At 34.6% G+C, this 21,730-nt stretch overlaps 1 protein-coding gene across 12 annotated transcripts in view; it reads left to right on the top strand.

The window, feature by feature from the left end:
* The window catches only part of tenm3 (teneurin transmembrane protein 3), an 842,281-nt gene that overhangs the window by 253,392 nt on the left and 567,159 nt on the right, over positions 1–21,730 (top strand). For all 12 annotated transcript variants that reach the window (XM_039751049.1, XM_039751058.1, XM_039751057.1 and 9 more), the window contains one exon: positions 20,815–21,117. In XM_039751049.1, the coding sequence (XP_039606983.1) occupies positions 20,886–21,117 (232 nt within the window). In that variant the 5' untranslated portion in view covers positions 20,815–20,885. The remainder of the gene's footprint in view (positions 1–20,814; positions 21,118–21,730) is intronic.

The raw sequence follows: 21,730 nt of genomic DNA, 5'->3' as shown, positions 1-21,730 counted from the left end.
TAAAATGTTCCCTTTTCTTTTCTAGCTTTTTAACACACTACTTCTCGCTGCGATACGGGTATATATATATATATGTATATATATATATATCCCGATCTACATACTCGAATAATGGATACTTTATTCGCCATCAATGATTGTTTTGGTAAAGCCATACTCAGTGTATTTATTAGATGAACGGTAAAAAAGTAAGAGCGAGGGGAGGATGACTTATTGAGGCATGCAGGCTGTAGTGCGCGTCAACTCTATCTGAATTGTGCGATCACATTTAAAAAAATATATATTTTCAAGTTCTATTTAGTCCATATGTGTCAAACTCAAGGGCCGCGGGCCACATCCGGCCCAGCGTGTAATTATATCCGCCCAGAGATCATTTTATATACTGTATTATTGTTATTAATGGCCGGGTATATGAAGCGCTGGTAACACAATAAACTACAGATCCCATAATGCAGCGCTTCAGCTGCCTTGCCAACACTTACGCGTTAATCAAGTCTAGCTTATGATGCTGCAAGTTATTGCGAAGCTAGCTCACACGATGCTGAAGAGAAAAGTTGATTCTGAAAATAGAGCCTTTAAAACCGACGGGAGGCTGAGTATATGTTTACTGAACCCGTGTGTCTCATTTGTGGAGCTAATGTGGCTGTAATTACAGAATTTAATCTAAGACGGCACTATGAGAAAAAACATCAGGGTAACCTGAATGCAATGCAGAAGATACAGAAAGCAGAAGAATTAAATAAAATCTGACACTTCAGCGGACGATTTTACCCGTGCACAATCACAAAGTGATTTCAAGTGAAGCTGCTTTTATGGGAGACACAAATGCACCAGTGCAATTTGCCCCACTTTTCCTGTTGCCAAGTAATGTTGAACCAAGTCGTCACTACGGTGTTCCCAAATACGCACTTTGCTGATAAACTGAGCGCACTGAGTTTGCACAGCGCTTTGGTGACTTTGAAGAACAAAAAAAGTCCGTCTACATGCGGCTCGAACCTTGTGCATGTTTGGTAGCACATATCTGTGTGAGAAGCTCTTCTCAGTGATAAAGACTAACAAAACAGCACACAGGAGTCGCCTCACTGATGAGCACCTGCAATCCATCCTGAGAATCTCCACAACACAGAACCTCACACCAAACATAAACAAACTTGTTGCCAAAAAGATGCCAGGCGTCCAGCTCTAAAATGACATATGAGCAAAGACAACTGAATGATTTGATTTGTTATTGCTGAAAGGAACACATTTTATTTATATTTCTAGGTTTTGTTATGCAGCATGTTCATATTTGAATTTGTATAATTTTGACAGGATATATTTTTATGGAGAGCAAAATATTTTGGGATATTTAAAATCTAAGTTTATTTTTTATATAAAATTACATAAGAGTAAAGAAATGTGAATGTTTGTTCTTTTAACGTTTACTTTATTTCTAACTTGTATAATTTAGACAGGATATATTTTTATGGAGAGCAAAATATTATAAGTTGTTTAAGGTTTGAGTTGATTTATTCACGAATAATATTCCTGTCTGTTTTACCATTCCTACCAAAGATATTTCTGTCGACTAAATAAAAATTCCTTCTATTTAAAATTTAAATAGAACTTAAACAAATACGATAGTTCATAATATCCACGCAGACTTGCACGTAAGAGCGGGAGTTATCCGTTTTAACAAGTCGCGTATTGCACTGATACGAAATAGCTGTGTGTGTATATATGTAGATATGTATATATATGTATATATATGTTTATATATGTGTGTATGTATGTATGTGTATATATGTAGATATATATATGTATGTATGTATATATGTGTGTGTGTATATATATGTGTATATGTATAGATATGTATATATATATGTTTGTGTGTGTGTAAATATATATATATATATATATATATATATGACAGCAACACTCATCACTCACAACAGTGACAAAACAATTACATTGACAATCATGTTACGTTATTTTCAAAATGTTTCCTTTTTTTTTTCATTGCTTCTTTAACACACTACTTCTCCTGCTAGGCTGGTATTTTGCTAATCTAAATTTATAATGCAGATTTTTCGCTGCTTCGCGGGTTTTTGTGGACAATTTACTTCTGGTACATGCTTCCTCAGTTGGTTTGCCCAGTTGATTTCATACAAGGGACGCTATTGGCAGATGGCTGAGAAGCTACCCAATCAGAGCACGCAGTTAAGTTTCTGTGTGCTGATTGGCTCAGCGACGGAGCGCTGAATTTGATTGCGCTGCGTTAACCAGGAAGTCTTGTCTCGCTCATTCAGCATCAATGTGTTTCGCTGTGTAAACAGTTAACTGTTGTGTTTATCTTTGTGCATAGTCAAGTCCTTCGTTATGACTCCAAAACGATCTGCTTCTGCTACTGCTTCAGGAGCCGTTCCTAGGCGCCAATGGAAGATGCTAACAATTGCGAAACAGGTAAAAGTTTTGGATATGCTGAAGTAAGGAAACAGCTACACTGCTGCAGAACGCCATTATGGCATCAATGAGTCCATAATTCTTTTTATTTAAAAAGGAGGAAGAGAATACAAGATCTACAGCCACAGTGTCCTTTAACCAGGGCGCAAAACGAGTTGTAAGTAGGTGTAATAAGGTGGTAGTCCGGATGGAATCTGCTTTAGGGATTTGGATTGAAGACTGCCAGAAGAAGAACAACGGCGGTGCTACACAATCGCCTGAAGAGGCTCCTTTAGAAGAGCTGTAACTCTCTCCTTTGTTGTGCAGTAAAATTAAACTCATCGTTATCGGAAAAGTCGTTGTATCATTGTTGGTGAGTACCTATAACTAATTTTCTACGTACTTGGTACACATACGTACGTTTATTGTAACTGTACACACATTTTAACCAAATTTTTCTTGCATTGTACATATTTATTGCCGGTGGCCTGTCTATCTTAATGGCTGTAACATATGTGATATCGGAGACGCTCTACAGCATCTTTAAAATAACATTTTGGTTTTATGTACAGCATTTACATGTTATAGATTTTTTCAATTATTGTAATTAATTAGGTAATATAAAAATATGTTTAAAACTGTATTACGTATTAAAACTCCTCAATGATATGTGTGTTTGTGAGGAGCATATAAACAGTGTGTTTAAATACATAATTTCAATGAATCTTACCTAATAACTAAGAGAATATAAAGGGTTTATGCTGTATAACTGTGCGGGAATATTTATAAACAATGTGGAAGAGTTAATAAGGGCTTAAAATATATAAAAATAACCATACAAGCATATGGTTTCTACTTCGCGGATTTTCACCTATCGCGGGGGGTTCTAGAACGCAACCCTCGCGATCAACGAGGGATTACTGTATATGTTAATTCATATAAATTAAATATGTAGGATGGCCATGCAAATTGTTCTAATTTCAGTCATCTTGTTTGTCTAGTGAAAATCCTGTTCTTTTTCTGTTCATGTTTCTCATAATAAATCATTATATAACACAGATTATTTTACATTTCCTTATATTAAGTGCCCTCCTGGTATAAAATTTTATATTTGCGCACAAATAAAAATATATATAGAAACAATTTTATTTTTAAAAACAACAAATGCAAATTGCTTTTTTGTATGCTGATAATTCAATTCAAATAATTTTATGTAGATCAGATAGCTGAGTATTTCTTTTCAGCATAGTGCCATAAAATAGTTAATCTTATTGTTTTTCCTGCAGAGGACCTGAATTTTTTTTTTTTATATCCCTTATAAGAGGTGTTGGGCAAAACAGTGATAAACAGCATATGAAATGAGGCTTTAAAGGTGGTCTTTTGTTGCATGCTGAGACATAAATGATCAAGCATTAAAAACTTGAAATACTTCACACACCAAATTTACAACAAACATACATCTGACACACCTTTGTTCCTCTTACTGAGTTTTGTGTTATTTTTGGAAACTACTGTGATCAAGGGGCTACATAGTAGTATCAAAAAAGACTTATGTAATCAATAAATACCACCTAAAATACTGTCCTCCTTGCTAGTCGATAGATGTCAAGAATGATAACAAAGAAGTACCTTCAATTAGCAAGCGCATTTGACAATCTAAAGATCAAATAGCAATCTGCACTTCTCAGCTAAATGTATTTTGTCAAGGCAGATTACAAAGGAGCAGCACAGAAGTTGAGAAGGAAAGTTTCTTAAATGTAATAGTAACTTTTTTACTGTATCTAATAATGATCACTGCTGCTTTTCGTTTTGCACCATCAACCTCAAAAGAGCATTTCTCTATAATACACTGTTTTAATTTAGGTTTTAGTTAATATAGTTGTTAATTTCTTTGTATCAATCTCCAAACTTTAGCTATGAATTAATACATAGTATAAACAATCATTATTATTTTAATTTTAAGTACACTGTAACAGTGCACAGTTCCACTTTACAGTATATATTCAGATGGATACAGACTAATTAAAACATATAAGTATGTTAGAATTAGGAAAAACTAAATTAAAATGTGATGCCACACAGTTCACATCATAACATACCTCTGACATCACATGCTATTGGAAGCCTTTCCTGCGATATAATACAAACAAGGATTAAACTTATCACACCACTACTAACAATATTTTTAATTCCAAAATGATCAGTGATCCTGATGTGTTATATAATTTATAGTGTAATAAAGACTGAAATATTTTCTACGTAGCACTTCAGGTCCTTGGTTTATAATCACTTTTTAAAAATATGTTTGAAAAACTAATCAATGTTTTCACTTTTTTGTTTGCTATGGCTTTTATTAAATCCAAGAAAACAAATTAATAAAAAAAGTCTGCTATAATTGTGTTGTGTTTTTAATTAGTTTTTGAAACCTAAGGTCAGAGGATGCATTTAGGGATGTTATTAAAGGGTTCTAGATATAGTAGATCTGTGCAAAGTATTTTAGCCCGATTTCCTCACAGGACACTTTTAATACTGATATTCCCTTTTGAGTGTGACCTAATAGCCTTCTTCTGATAAGAAGCGGTCGGCAGGTCATACTGCAAGCGAGACAAATATGAGAAAACAATTCACACAAGGGAGCTCCTGAAATTGTTTTTAATTTCCTTTTGTTTAACTTCACCCTTGCGTTACTCATTTAGCGTGCCAAATGCTACTCAGGACTCAAACGTAAAGGTTTCCTGATATGGCAGAGCAAACAGGAGCCCACCTGTGGCTTGCACCTGTAATATTAAATGTCTTGAACAAGTTGGTCTCAGGTGTTCGGCAGGAGAATTGCAGAACCCATCTGAGGGTTGGTACTCTAAATGAAGGCACAGGGAAGTGAAAAGCAGCTACTTGAACATTTTACTTCAAAGAAGACTATTGCTGTTTTACTGGCAATTTTCTTTTAAATTTGGCTAGATACATTTTTAGGAGGATGCATTTTACTAACATTTTCACTTGCATACAGTTGTTACATATTTTCAAATATTCCATATTATTTATGCTGTATATATGTATGAAAGACATACACTTGGGTGGCACACTGAAACATACCACGTTCCAGCACAGTCTGTTGTTAAGTCACAGTGTTATTGATTTGAAATTATAATAAGCAGAAATAAAGTATTCATATTAACATTTTTTTGAACAAGTATATTTAGAAAATCCATACATCCATTTTCCAACCCACTGAATCCGAACACAGGGTCACAGGGGTCTGCTGGAGCCAATCCCAGCCAACACTGGGCACAAGGCAGGAACCAATCCTGGGCAGGGTGCCAACCCACCGTAGGACACACACAAACACACCCAAACACCAAGCACACACTAGGGCCAATTTAGAATTGCCAATCCACCTAACTGGCATGTCTTTGGACTGTGGGAGGAAACCGGAGTGCCCGGAGAAAACCCATGCAGACACGGGGAGAACATGCAAACTCCACGCAGGAAGGACCCGGGAAGTGAACCCGTGACTCCTAACTGCGAGGCAGCAACGCTACCACTGCGCCACCGTACCACCCATATTTAAAAAATGAATTGGTATTTTTTAAAGAAATATATAATTTGTATAGCTTGTATCTGATCTCTTGTTGCGGTTTAAGAGGTTGTGTGTATACATCGGCTACCAACTAACAAGAGCTTGTTCACATACCATATGCTATAACAGATGTGTTATAGACTTTATTTGTTGTACCCTGTTAAATTGTTCCAATGAATTACATGGGCACAAGAGATTTTAGTGCAATACATTGTTCACCAGAGGTTCCCATTTCTTTTTGTCACTAACAAAGTCACGGAAGTTGTTTTTGAATACTTTATACATTTCTTTGAAGAAAATAGTCTTGAAATGTAATTTTCAACTTTTAATAACGTATAACATTCTGAAATATAAAAATGGTAAGAATTATTAACGCATTACACAGTTTTGGGCTACTTTTAAGTGCACCATCCTGTATTTTTCTATAAAATTATTTTCTGGTATTATATACTATACTGTATTTCTGATTCCATGTGTTAGGATACAAATGTAAGTGGTTATATAATACATATAACAAGTGGCAAAATTGCAGTTAACTGTACTAAATTGAAGATTTTGAAGGCTTTTAGAAGTAAAAAAACGTGTTGTGTTAAATCAGTGCCCTTCTTTGGAAACAGTGTTTCCTGTTTGTTTCATCATCAACAAATCATTGCTGCTTCTAAATTATAACTTGTTTAATTATTGTGCTTTTTCTGTAGTCAGAAAAATACAGAATTTTGGGACTTAAGATATGTGACAAAATTAAAACAATCTTTGATTTTTTCCTTACCTTTAGGTCATCAAGATAATCTTTCTTTTATCATAAATCCTTTCTTTGTGGTGTTTGCTCATTTAATTGTATCCAGATAGTGAACTGTTAACAGGTGCAAATGACAATAAATTCTGAAAAGGAATAGAAATTTCAGTGTCGCCTCCACTTATTTTCTCATTAGTCTACTGAGTTTACATAACAAAATTATTTTAGTTTTAATATGAGAGTAACATATTTACCAGGAAGATTACCAAATGATTTTATCACCATCAGTAAAAGTAAAGCTGAATGATATTGGGAAAAATTACAACGAATGATAAACTAGATGATGATATGGTAACAATAAATACTGTAATGTGATAAATCAGAGATGAAGGTTGTGCACCGTGTAGAATCACGAATTGTACAAGCTGCCAAACAAACAATAAAAATTGTGCAAAAAACAATACATCACTCGAAGTATTTACAAAAATAATGTTGTTAATTATTCTGTGTCTATAAAAGTAGTTTAATTTATCTGAAATTTATTAAATCAGAATGCAGCAAAACTTAACAATCGCACGACAGCAGTGCACAAAAAAAAAGGAAAGGGAGGGGAAAAATAAAACTTGCCTGACTATTTCCTTTGGTTCAACTTGGTTCAGCAACTCCCGTTTGTTAGCAAGTTTGGTCCGTTTGCCAGTACACTTGAAACATTTACCCAGATGACCACATAGCCCTCGAGTTAAGTCGCCCTAAAAGTGTCTGCCAAACGTGGTTAATTAAGTAGTGTAAGGCATAACGGAACGGCAAACATTTTAACTACACGTTACTAGCCAGTTAAATTTCTTAAATAAGAAACATTTACCGACAGGAAGGTGCAGTCTGGGTCAGTCATTTGCATCAGTATCTTTGATCATATTTTCGCATTGTCGTCACTAATAAAACACACTAGCCCATCCTCGCATAAACATTAGGTAGCCAAAGCCTCATGTAATCCCATAGCTAGATTTTTCCTTTATGTTATTCGGGCAAGTAGGACGTCTGCAAACATCGAGCCTTTTATTCAAAGCCACGGTCGATGAAGTGAATTGTCAGGCTTATGCAGTGCTCTGTTGTCCTGTTTGACGAAGGATTGGTCGTACCTGCGAAAAATCTCACGTCTTTTAACACCCGTTTGCAACACTGCTCCGCAAATTTTCGGGGTTGCAAGTTGGGAAAAATACGTGCGGGATGGAATCTGGTATCGTATATCAAGTTTGTTTTTTTTTTTTCTGAGAATAAATTTATCGGCACCATGTCTTTACGCAGATAGTGGGTAATGTCCTGCGTTATTTATTGTTGATGTCAGGACCTGAGCTCATATGGTAACGTGCATTTAAAACTTTTGGAAATCGATGGCTGCCTTAGACATGATTCAAATTTTGTGTGCATTCTGTCCGTGCTGCCTGCAATTTATTGTGAACTCTGCGTACTGTTCTTTATGACTGCGTTTCAAGTCCTGAAACAGGCTTGTTTGGTTTGCCCTCAAAGAAGTCACCTTCGCTTGACATGGTTTACAAAATACCCGAGTGTGTAAATGGTCTTTCCATTTAAAGCCAAAGTATTGCTCATACGACAGATTTGCGAGCTCGTGTGGGTACCATAACTTCAGCTTTTAAGTCCGAATATTCGCTGTCAACTGTACCCACGCTGTCGCCACCTTTGCCAATAAACGAGTTAACAGACATCGAGCTGCTGTTGCGCCTCTTAAGCATGTGACAGTAATTTTATGCAATAAGTGTGGGCAGCATGAAAGTGACATTGCTTTCAGCCTTTCAGTTTTGCCTAATTTAATTGCAGCTTAAGTTTATCGCAGCTATATATTTGATGCAGCGATAGGTTTACCGCAGAAATTACTTCTCGCAATAACGATAAAAATGCAATTAATCATTCAGCATTAAATAAAAGACAAAGGTATTTTTAAATCCTATAAAAAAAAAAAAAAACACTTTTGAGACTCTGGATGGCACTGAGTTTAATGCCGCCATTTGAATACCAGGCTTAGTAGTTGGCTGTGGGTTTTCATCCAGGCTCTCCAGTTTTTCTGCCAAATCATCCACGGAGAACTTGTTAGGTTAACTCTGATTTGTCTCACTGTGAGGGTCAATATAAACGTCAGTGTGTGAGTGCGAGGACTGCCTTCCAGTTCAAAGCTGGTTCCACCCTTTGCCTGATGGTACCAGATCCCCTTGCCAGCCTGAATTGGATTACATGGATTTTAGGGTGAGATGTTATGTTATGGTTTAACACAATAATAGTGGAACCTCAAGAAATAACCAATTCACCTAATTTTATTCTTGCATAATAGTTTTCACCGAGTAAATTCTATTGCACTTAACTTATATGTATAGCTAAAGTAAGATAAAAATAAATGAGTAAATCACACAGCATTTACATATTGTATATAAACACATCTATTAATAGTAGAATAATAATGGATCTCAGTGTTTAATGTAAACATTAGGATAAATGTAAAATTCCACTGAAATATAGTCAGACTGTTTTATTAAGATAGGAACACATTTAAAAAGAAGAATGTGACAAGCTGAAACAGAAACGTACAGATATAGTGGTTGACCTGAATGGCATCTGAGTCACTGGCCAAGGACACCAAATGTTGAAACAGGCAAGTTTTGTAGATTTACCTATCCATGCGTAGTAAAGAATGAAACACTTTCAGTATTTTTTTTGACAAAATTAATTGTTTTAGCCTTTAATTTTGTAGTTCAAAAAGAGTAGTGAATTTATCTAGTGGAGGAATTGTTCATACAAAAAATTGTGCAATATGTCATCAAATAGTCTTTACTTGTAGACAGACAGAAAGATGTGCAAGAAATGTTCTAGTTTGATTTTTACCTCATATGTGAATTTACTGCTGTTGCATTTAAGTGGATTGATGGATGGATGGATGGATGGTTTTAACAGTTATACTTTCCAGCTCTCCTTATGAAAATGACTATTTAACTAATGACCGATACAATAACTCAAATGCATTTTTCTGATTGGCTGCTAAAAGTTTTTCTGCTAATTTATTTTCTTCAAGTAAATAAGCAAATTGTGCAGCAGCCTCAGACCAAATTGCTGCACAAACTATTTTACTCAAGTTTAGCAAACATAAAGCAGAAGGCAATGCTTATGATAGAAAATGACAGCCTGTAATTGTGGTTTTAGAAAAATATGCAGAGCTGTGAGGATTAAGTGGAAGAGTGTAATGGAATTGGTGGTTTTGTTTTGGGAGTTTGGACTGAGATTACTTAGCAGTGTCAACCCAGTTGCACTTGGTTGCAGCAGCTGTAGGCAGGGTGAATCCTTGTCTGCCATCTGGAAAACACTTGAGTGTCTTGTCTTTCAGGAAACATGGACTTAAAACTACAGCAGAATTGTTCAGAGTTTAGCAGATTTTGAGTCATTGGCTGGGGTTGGCAAATAATGTAAATGAAACTTGACCTGTGTTTCTGGTAAGAATTTGCCACTTAACCTAAATTACCAAAATTGAACTGATTCTGATATTGCCTTTCACCTTTGCTGCATGTTGGATTAGTCTTTGTTTAAACTTGTTTTATAGAAAAAAAGAAAGTTTGGCCATGGCTTTGTTTAGCTGTATTTATCTGATAACATCTGATTGTATTGGATTCTAAAAAAAAGAAATATCAGCAAAGCATTAGCTGTAATATCAAACAACTATAAAAATAATTGTAAGAAGGTAAGAACTAACCACTTCCTCAAAACTGTATAAACAGTCATACACTTTAAAAATCATAGTACTGTTTTAATTCAAGTGCAGGTAACACTGAATGAACTGTATCTGTTTATTTTAACTAATCAGAGATTAAGAGCTGAAATCATCAATGTGTTTCATATATTGAAGGTAATGAATAGGGTGGATGTCAACAGTTGTTTTAAAATTAACTTAACAATGAGAATATGAAGGCACAGATTGAAGGTAAACTTTTGCACAACTGTATGGAAGTATTTCTTCATGCTATGAATGTAGAGAAAAGTCGAGCAAAATGACATCTTTTATTGGCTAACTAAAAAGATTACAATATGCAAGCTTTCGAGGGAATTCAGGCCCCTTCTTCAGGCAAGATGTAATCCTACTACTTCATGCTATGAGGAAGAGATAACTGCAATATATTACCAGGTAGTGTAGCCAGTAGTTGTACTATTGAGACCTTAAATTTTCTACAGACATGATCATTGTTTGCAAATGTTAGGTGAATAGTGATTGACAAGGGAACTTGAGCTAAAATACCTGCTCTTGAGCAGTATTTGTATGTTTATGACCTTCTTGTTTTTTTACGTGTCATTGTAGACATAGCAATATATTACAATTCATTACTGTCTGTTGCAGATCAAGCTGAGCTTTGTTATCACAATCACATAATTTTGCTCATCGCTCTACTAGTGTTAGTTTATCCTAGATCAAGTACTGGAATAATAAGATAGTTGTGTGCACAATTTATTCTAAAGATAAATGTTTCTCAGACATACTAATTATTTCATAAATTAAATCCTCAGATCCCCACTCTTACCGGCAATAAGGTGAACTAGAGGGAATGGTAAAAAATATCTATATATTTCTGTGGTTCAAGTTCAGTTACAATGCAAATATCAATTTTATTTAAAAATGGCAATATTATGTTGTTTTCTGCATGGAACCTGAAACATTTTGTTTCCACAGAATTTGAATGTAAGGAATAACCACAAACAATTATGTCAAAGGATTAGCGATACCAGTCTTTTGGGAACTTTTTTTTTTTTTATTATAAATGCAAAGAATTATTATTATTAATTTCTATGAGTGTGTTTTTGTTTGTGAAATTTTTATATATTGATTTGTGTTGCAAAACAAATTGCCAGTAGAGAGTACTAAAATTCTAAAAACTAAACACAAATCAGACAGCGTTGGTCTTCAGTGTTCATTTAGGTTAATGCACATCCTATAATGGAATTGTAAATGATAGACTCCTCTTTGGTTTAACTAAATTTGTTTTTTGCTTTCTCATTGCAGAGTTTGAATGGTGAAAGAAACAAGGTTATTTTTGCCATTAGCAATGGTGTTATTACTTGGATTTAAGTGGTTGTTAGAAATATTACAAGATATTTTTTCAGTACAAGTCAAAGGAAAGAAAGTTACAGTACTATATCTGTACTAAATAACTTTCTTTGTCTGTTATAGTCAAAGAAGAATTGTTTAAAGCAGATCGTTTGCTGCATTGTAAATTCGGCTATTTTTCCTAATGCAGTTTTTATGCTTGCAGTATGGTTTATTTAAATTGAAGTTACAGTTGTTCTTTGATATGATGGTAAACTAAGTTTCAAAAATGGTAATGTCTACTTGGTTTGGTACTGTTTGTTTTTGGCTCTCACTTAGTATGCACATTTCACTCCTTTTGCCAGCTGTATTTTAAAACGAATGGCTAATGTTACATGAATGCAGAAGTGTGGTTTGGATGCCATCGACTGTTTTAATAACAGCACATGCATACAAAGTTAAAATAAAACCAAGCTTTCTTCAGCAGACTACATCCTACATATCTACTTTGGGGGTTTCTGTTGAGAAGTAAATATAGACATGTTACATGATTTATTTAAATGTATTACTTGTTTCTCTGTTTTTTTTTTTGTTGTTTTTTTTAAACCTTGAGCTAGACTAGAATTGTGTTCATATTTATGTTTATCACATCAAGCCTTTTTAGTAGGGTTCATGAACTATAGGGGCAGTTTAGTAAATTTTCAGAAATGCAGTATCAGATTATACTTGCAGTAATGCTGTACTCAATGCAGAGTGCTACATATCTGTTCCACCATGCCATCCAGTACTTTAGAGACTACAGTACCTAATAATTTTAAGAACTTCCTAAGAAATAGCAATTGCTACTTAGTTGGTTTTAAATCAAGCATCATACAAGTTGCTAAAAATGGTATTGAACCATGTTCCACATTTTTTCACCATTTTTTCTGTTTTGACAAATATTTCACTACATATTGAGTGCTTGTGTATAACATGTAATCTTTCTTGATGCCTGTCAAGTACAAATAGAAACATTTTTTGGACTTCATTTTGCAGCAGTTGCATTGCTAAAATTAAGGGGAGATAATGTTTATAATGTCAGCACTATCACAAAGGTTACAAACAAGATGATGATAAACTCAAAGACGTGTACCACCCCTCTGTTCATAACACAGATGTTCAGTGCCATAATATGGTTTGGTGGTGAAATAAAACTAGACCCGACTGTCTTAGGGAAAATAGTGACCTGTGATTTGAACCTCAAACAGTTATGCTGTAGCTATTTAAAAATTTCCTTCATCTGGGATTTTTTTTTTTTTTACAAGCAGCTATTAGTATAAGTTGGAAATATGGATGTAGTAATAACCAAGTTTGAGTTCTTATTGTGCACATATTCAGGTGGGCACCCAAAGGCATGTTTTTTTAATTTGTTTGCATTTGTGCCAGGTAGTATTGCCTAGAGGCCAAGGCATTGTACTTTTGCTTGCTAGTCTAGTTCTCATTGTATAAACAAGTTACTTAAACATTCCCTACTTAAAAAATATAAAATACAGGTAAATGACTATACTGTTGTGCTGGGTTTTTCAGATTTTTTTTGGACAGTGTTCACTATAGAAAGGCTTTATGTAAAGTAAGCGCTATCTTATATTTGTTTGAGGCAGTTGCTGTAGTTGTACTGCATGCCGAGTAATGCAGGACGCTTTTCAAGACTGCTTAATGATATATTGGACACTGTAGCCCTGTATGCTGCAACATATCAAAGCATCTTGGAATGAATATATTTTTCTAATATATTGAAAGATTGCATAAGAACAACTTCCCATTAAAATGTGAAGCTTACTTGCGCCCTCAATTTTTATTTATTTATTTTTTGTTTGTTTCTTGCTGCCTTAGTCTTTTCTATATAAAATGTATTATTAAATTAAACAAACACAAATGCAGTAAATGATTCTTAGATGCAGTGTGTAGGTTTATTACAGAATGTTTTGTCTCCTTTTTATTATCTGTTTGTTCAGTCATTTATAGAGTTATGATTCCCTTGTTGTGTTTATTAATGGCTATAATCAACACTTCTCAAGAGAGACTTGCTAGTGTCTTGGCAGCAATAAGCTGGTTCCTGTTCGTTTCCACCTATCTATATCTCTGCATTTATTATTGTGTTGGAAATGCAGACTGTTTTTGCAGACGTCATTGTTGTTTTTTTATGGTCCTTCTGAGGGCCAAGCCTGCCTTTCTGCCACAATTTCACATTGTAGGCTTAAGCTGCCAGAATGTGATCTTCTCATCACAAGCAATATTTGTTTGTGAAGCTTGTTTTCTCCTTTATTCACAAATAAAATAAGTTATTTCTGGGTGAACGTAATCCCGTTGTTTGGGCTCTTTCTTTTTTTTTTTTATTTATAATGATTTTTGCTTTGTCATTCTGCCATACAGTGATAATATATTGGTTTCACCCACCTTGAAGAGGCAGAAATAAATAAAAATGAAAAAGAGGAATGAGGCACATCCCTTACAACCTGACAGGCTTCCAAGTACTAGCTGCTTGTTGTTCAGTGTCAGCTGTGGAACGAAGGGAAAAAAGGCTTTGGGGGCTTTGTAGAGGACACAGCATGTATCAGACAAAGAGAATATCATTCACAGGGCCTTGTGTCATGGCAGAAAAGTCATCAACTGAGATATGTAGGTGTTTTATATATATGTGTGTATATATATATATATATATATATATATATATATATATATATATATATATATATATATATATATATATATATATATATATATATATATATATAAAACATGACATAGTATTTTGTGTTCAGTGAATCATTCACAGAACTGAAAGGTTACTATTGTTAGGGGTGATAAAGGCAGCGGCAGATATGCACACACATTTGCCCTAATACCTGAGTCAGGAAAAGATCAGAGAGAGCCCCAATCACTTTTTTGTGAGGCTAAGGGGGTTGGTGGCCTTTTTTTCTTCATTTGTATGTTGAAGAAATACTTTGCTTTTTATTACCTTTATTTATAGAAAGCTTAGGTCAAAGGGGTCTTAGTTAATATTTAACACAGATTTTCTGAAATGTAATTACAGAACAAAGAAGCTCAGTGAGGAAGATTTGCTGTTTCAGCAGGTATCCACAAAAGGAAATGCATGTAACAAAGCCCATCATTTAAATGTATAAAGAATATGGGTCATTCTGCAAAGGAAGGAAGGATTGAAAAAAATCCTGAGTGATATAAAACAGAGAGAGTAATAGATTGCTTTTATTTTTTTTTATTTATTACAATGGCCTTTTCATCTTGGCTTATTGCTAGAAGATGAAATCTTGATATCCAGAAGGAGATTACTTGAAAAAGTAAGACTTGTCAATGTAAACCTCATTATCTTAAAATGTGAACAACAGCCTTCAGAATTGTTTTGAAGTATATTTGACAAATACATCAACAACAGATTACAGCTAAAGATGTGTTAGTATTTTTGCTATCCATTTTCTACAAATGTCTGTTACCTGTGAATGAAGGAAGTATTTGTGAATGTGCAGCATCTTTTTTTATTCCAAGTATTATAAAGAGGTAATTAACATAAAAATAAAAAAACAAACCAAATTACACTAGTGATAAACACTATTGATTTGGCTGTTTTGGTAGCATAGCTTGTGTGGGTCTTTACCGAAATACTGTCTCTTAATTCATTTCAGTTTCATTCATTTCAAGAACAGCTGATGTTTTGCTCTATTACTCAGTCAATTCAAATTAACGAGAAGATATGATAGACATTGTAAAGAGCAGAACAATTCAGCAAAGTGTACAGTGTCCATCACAACATTGATATTTGTAGTACAATACATAACTAATACATTTGAAAGAATGTTCCAAAAATGATGTAGTAGTTAGTACGAAAGAACTTTTTCTATGCTTTCAGTTTTATCTTAATACTAGCAAAATACCCACGTTTCGCAGTGGCGAAGTAGTGCCTTAAAATTTTTATTAGGAGGAAAAGTAAACCTTTTTAAACTGAGGGAAAATATACCAATAATTATTTTTTAAGGATTTCTTTGTGTGCCACATTGTGAGTTCGGCCCTCCAGTTGTAATATGACCAAGCTGTGCACTGAGCTTACTCTTGAGCATGCAACGTACAGTTGGCCATGTGAAAAGCAATCTTGCCTCAAATCTCACAGCTTGGATTGCTGCTGTCATAATCGGTTTGAGTTTCATGGTTTGTTTCAATTACGTTAGTATTTGCAGGACTTGTTGTGTTGAAGTGACATTCGGCATCTGTCAAGCGTTGTAAGCATACAACCGGTTTCATTGATAACTTCACATCCAGCTTTTGAGAATTTAAACATTCATAAACATCAAAGTGTCCACTACTCAGATCGTCACGTGTGAATCTAAGATGTTTAAAAAGGCATTGGTGGTTGTCCAACGGTGTAAAATATTTGGCCATTTCCGTACACTTGAAAGCGACAACCGAACAATTCAGCGGCAGCCATCAACTCAACTGTGTGTGTTTACATTTCTCCAAACTTGTACTGACATTGTTATCATATTGCCAGCACATGTCAAGATATACAGTAATCCACTTACTTAACAGAAGATGGTGTACCATGAATCAGATTGGTTAAGAAGCACTACTGGAACCTATTGTAATGTTTAGAATACAATATCTCACCATAAATCATCATTTTTGGCTTTAATAGAACTTAAAGCATAAACAGTTCTGTAAGAAAAAAAAATGAAGGAATCTTTACTTGTATATTACTTCAATTGCAAATGACAGATATTTACTTAATTACCCAAACATGGGATATGGAGGAAATTTCTGTTGTGCCAGTTGTTCTTTTTGCTTCTTTTATATTAGTGTTTTATGATTTCTTTTATTCTTTGTATCCGTTTAACCTGTGTTTTTTAAAAATACAAAAACAAAAGACAGGTATAAAAACAGCTTCTAAGGAGTTGTATTTATTACAAGGAAAAAATGAAATGATAAAGCTTCACTACATGAGAACAGATGAATATCAATATCCCTGTATTCCTAGTGCCAAGGAACTAGTGGCTAATCATGGATAATAAAATCACTTTTTTTTGATTGTCTGTTAAATCACATTGATTCTTTCTAGTAATAATTAGAGTTACACTTTGGTCTTAAGTACATATTAGATACTACAACAATCAACATTTGATTGTTAGATCAAAAATTGTAATTAATATGTCAGGATTTTTCTTTTTTTTTGTTATTTTATTTTTCTTCAGTTTACATAAGAAAGTGATCTAAGATCAGTTCAGTACAGCAGACACCAAAATGTAGACCACTTTAATTACATTTATCCTTACTGGATACATCACTTACAAACTAATGAGAGAGCAGATGTACTTTTTTTATATTAATTATGCTCTAAATGAAAGGTGACTAAATTGCCCTTGCCTTGTAGTAGGCTGTATATTTGCCATGCGGCTCAATGTGTGTTGTTTTTTTTTCCAGACTTATTTTCTTCTATGTGTGCTCTGTTCAGAAATGTATGAAGTTTTTGTAAAATATATTACAAAATAGTTTACGTTTTAAGCATTGTTCAAGCATGTGGACCATTTAAAGCAGACATGATGAAATGCAAAGATAAGAAAACAATAACTCAAATTTGATTAAGGTTAAATATTATGATCTGCATTTACCCATCTGTTAATTCAGTTTTTAATTTGCCTCATAATGTCAAGTTCATAGGATCATGTGATTAGGCTACTAGCAACATGCATGAGGCACATTCTCATCATAGAATCTGTTGAGAAACTTAAAATCAGAACTAATTGCCTTTTTAATTGTGTAGTTATATTATTTGCTATGTAATTAAACTATAGTACAGTTTACTCTCAAATGGCAATGTCAAACCTGCTTAATCCAAATTTCAGGGTCATGGGGCCTAGATTTTTTCCTGGCGGCATCAGACACAAAGCAGTAACCAAGTGCATAAATCCATTGCCAAGGCTCACTGCTTAATTTTTGTACTTGTAATATTTTATACTCATTATACTTTTTGCAGACATTATAGTCAAGAGCTGCTACTTTACAGTGATTGAATATCATTGTAATTCTATGGATAGTATTATGAAAAGATGACCTGCAGCATTTGTGAAATACATATCCTTAAAATTTTTTGTCTTTATTGAAAAGCCTATTCATTTTTTTTTGTAACTGAGATCATTTATCTTTATTATGTGAGCATATCTGTGTTTATAAATTTTAGGGACGAAATAAAATCTTTTTGAAAACCACAAAGGACAATTTTACTCTTGTTAAACCTAAGGTGATGAAATCCTTCCATCTTATAACAAAATTAGGGAGTTAATTGCTAATTTCAATTTTGCTGTGAGATGGAGCCTATTCTAAAAAAGTAGAATATTATGCCAAATATGCAAACATGAGAAATATTGAATTTCTTGTTCCTTTAGTGGTGTTTTAAGTATGGCTACTCCTTTTTTAATTTTTATACTGTATTTTTAGTGTAGTATTCCCATGTCAAACTATCTATGAATAGTGTGCATATCCCCACTTTATGTCCATGTGACCCCTACATTCAAAGATCTCATCATCTTATGTGCTTTTCCTAGTTAGGGTTGTGGTAACATCCAAAGATGTTTATGTTAATTAATTACTCTAAACTGGCCCATTGTATTTGCAAATGCGGGAGTGTGCATTAAGTGGATATCCACAGCTGCTACAGTCCATGATCCCAGGACTGTTGGGATTAGCACTAATAAAAAGAAAAGCTGGTTTAGTGAATGTTGACAAGCAAGTGAAAATTGCAGCGATTAAAATGTGGCAGACAATATTTCTTTTTTTTTTTCTTCTTTTTTTACTGTTTTATAAGCCTAAAATAACATTTTATGGAAAAGTTAAAATTATTTTTAAGTTTTATTTTCCTTTTGATTCTGTGGTTTAAAAAAAAAAATCCTCATTTACTACAGAGTTAAAAACTGATTTATGACCTTAATTTATGTATTACTTCTTATTATATTGCTAAACTCGCCTAATGCAGTTCACGGTTGTTTGTGTTTATTTTCTGTAAAACTAGGGCTTTCACTTAGAGTCATTTACCTTGCCTGGTTTGTACAAGTTAAATTGACACAGGCAGCCTGTTTCCTTCCAAGCAGCTCAGTGCCTGACAAGAGAATTACATTTCAAGCGAGTAATTTAGCATGTTTGATGAAGTAAACTTGCATCTGAGGTTGAATCAGTATCTTAGAGGTCACTTTGTGAGTCCTGGATATCTAGGGGTGCAGTGAAAAGCACCCATCATTAGGCAGTCCTTGATGACCTGATATAAGCAGGTATTATGATCCATCAGTGTGAGTAATGGTAGAAAGCGGCCACAGATCATCCTCGCCACCTCTTCCCCAAGCGTCATTTTTCCAGCTCACTTCACACTTGATATTTCTGAAGCTCCTTGCAACTGGGGTGGAAATTTCATCACATTTGGCGTGTTGTGTTTTTCAGGTTTCTGCTGTGTTTGCTTTTAATATGTTTTATGGATGATTAGGTGTTGCATTATTTGGAATGAGTTTTTCTTCTCTTTTGGGGTTGACGTTGTTAGGCAGTCTTTCCTGTAGAAAAACAGTGTATGCATCTCTGTGTAAGTTGATGTCTCCTAGTTGAAAGACTCACTGTAACGTTGTCAGTGGCCCCTCAGTTCTAATTAATGACAGAGCTGTTTCAGAAAGAGGCCCTGCCTCCCAAAATCTCATACACCTGCTAAAGCAAGCTTTTAATTTTTTTTTTTTTTTTAGTTTATTTTATTATTGAAGTGTGTTACTTCTTGGTACCCTTATACTTTTCACACTTTTTTGCTCCCACAATCATTTCACACATTGTGGCCAACACACCTCATTTCCTTCCCAATGGCTGTATACATTTACAAGACAGCAAACGAAGAAGCCAAACAGGCCTCCCTGTCCTATCTTGATTGTCTGTGTTAATGCTGTTTCCTTTGGGAAATAAACCAGTTGTATGATTCACAATGAAAAGGAGTGTTTTCTTCATAGTCAAAATGAATTTGACAGGCAAGCAGTGGAATTTACAAAGCACTGACCTCTATTTTTCATTTTAATCGTACATTATGAGGTAGTCAAAACATTGTCTATAAGAAAAAAAAAATAAAAAGCTTTGAAGCAAGCAAGAAACAGTGATTAAGAAAAGTAAATGGTTTCACATAAAGGCAAAAAACACAATGTTTGAAAGGATGTGGCACACTTTTCTTTTAATAAGACATCCTACTTAACACGAATTATACTGATTTGGCAGTATCAGTTTTGCTGGAATGAAAATCAAGTTGTTGGACTGAACATGTCTCCAAGGAAACATTGTTGTCTTCCGAACCTGACTAAAAGTAAATTGGATTGTTATAGCCAAGAGTAAGCAACAAGTCTCTATCTGCTATGGTAGAGACAATTGTCTTTACAAGTCAGAATTTTTTTCCTGTGTTATTTTTGTTGTTTTTGAGTCCTTTGATCTTAACATACAAAGCCAGAAGAAGAACTGTGTAATGTGAGGCACACACATACAGCCAGTGAACTGACAGCCAAGCCAAAAAGAAGTCATTTAGGGATGTAGTAATCAGAACAGAGAAACATAAAGGCAGGTTTTTGTAATAAACATAAAAAAAGCTCCCTGGAGCTCCCTAAAGTTTACTGCTCAGCTGTCTCGCTTAATTCATTTAGTCCCCAGGAATATTACAGGTGGAAATTGTTTTTTTTTCTGTTTTTAACTCACAGCAGTTCTTGAAAAAAATCATTTTGTTGTGATTGTTAAATCTCATAATAAAACACAAGGTATAAACATTATTAGCTGTAATGCACAAGCAGTAATTTGCTCCAGCAATCAATTAAGGTTCACAAATTCATGTCCTCCCTGCAAATCAGGAGTTCATGCATGCAAATACTTAAATGGGAGTCCACAGGGATTTGTGAATCCTTGAAGATTAAGTGCTGAGATTAGTCTTATCTGACCACTGTCTGCTTTCTGTTTGACCAGGTAGACCTAAGCTGGCAGCGGGGAGGAGTTTCCAGTGAGCTGAGTGGCAGTGGACATACAATGCTAAAGGCATGGATGTGAAAGAGCGCAGACCTTACTGCTCGCTGACAAAAAGCAGGCGAGACAAAGAGCGGAGGTACACCAACTCCTCAGTGGACAGTGAGGAGTGCAGAGTGCCCACCCAAAAGTCCTACAGCTCCAGTGAGACGCTCAAGGCATTTGACCACGACTCCTCCAGGCTGCTCTATGGGAGCCGCGTGAAAGAAATGGTTCACAGAGAGGCCGACGAGTACAGCAGGCAGGGTGAGTGGTGTCAGTGTCATTTTGCACTGGGGTTAAAATGAAGTGTGACTTCTTCCAGTCACACAATCGATGTAAAGACCTGGGAAAGAGCAGCAATTGTTTAGTGTTCAAGTAAACATTGTTCCATTCTTTTTTTTTCCTTTATGTTATTGCTTTGAAGAGATGTTGTGCTTCCTTAACAACAATAATGAGTTAACATTTTGTCTGAGCATCTTTCAGATGTATAAAGCTTATAGTTAAGAATTGTAAAGTTACACCGATCCTTCCATAAACTAAATTCTTCAGTCTTCCTCAGTAATTAGGCTTTTCTGCTTTGTTTCATTTCAAAAGTCTAAAAGTACTGTATGTGTAGGTTTACACCTAAGTACATTAATACATATAATTAATTTGCTGCTGTCTTCAATTACCGCTTTAAGAGCAAATATGAGATGGCAAATGACTTGTGTCAGGATCATCATTATCTTTCTTGTAGGCTTTTAAAATAAATTGGTCCAGTATGATAGTTTTATTAGAGAAAAACTTGCAACATGCACATTTCAAACATTGTAATTTCCTCAGTGCACATGTACACTTTGTTTACAAGAACCAATTATAGCTTCATAAACTTCTGCTT

The sequence above is a fragment of the Polypterus senegalus genome, chromosome 4 (assembly GCF_016835505.1).
Source record: "Polypterus senegalus isolate Bchr_013 chromosome 4, ASM1683550v1, whole genome shotgun sequence".
Taxonomy (NCBI): Eukaryota; Metazoa; Chordata; class Cladistia; order Polypteriformes; family Polypteridae; genus Polypterus; species Polypterus senegalus.
This window is presented reverse-complemented; position numbering and strand designations above follow the sequence as displayed.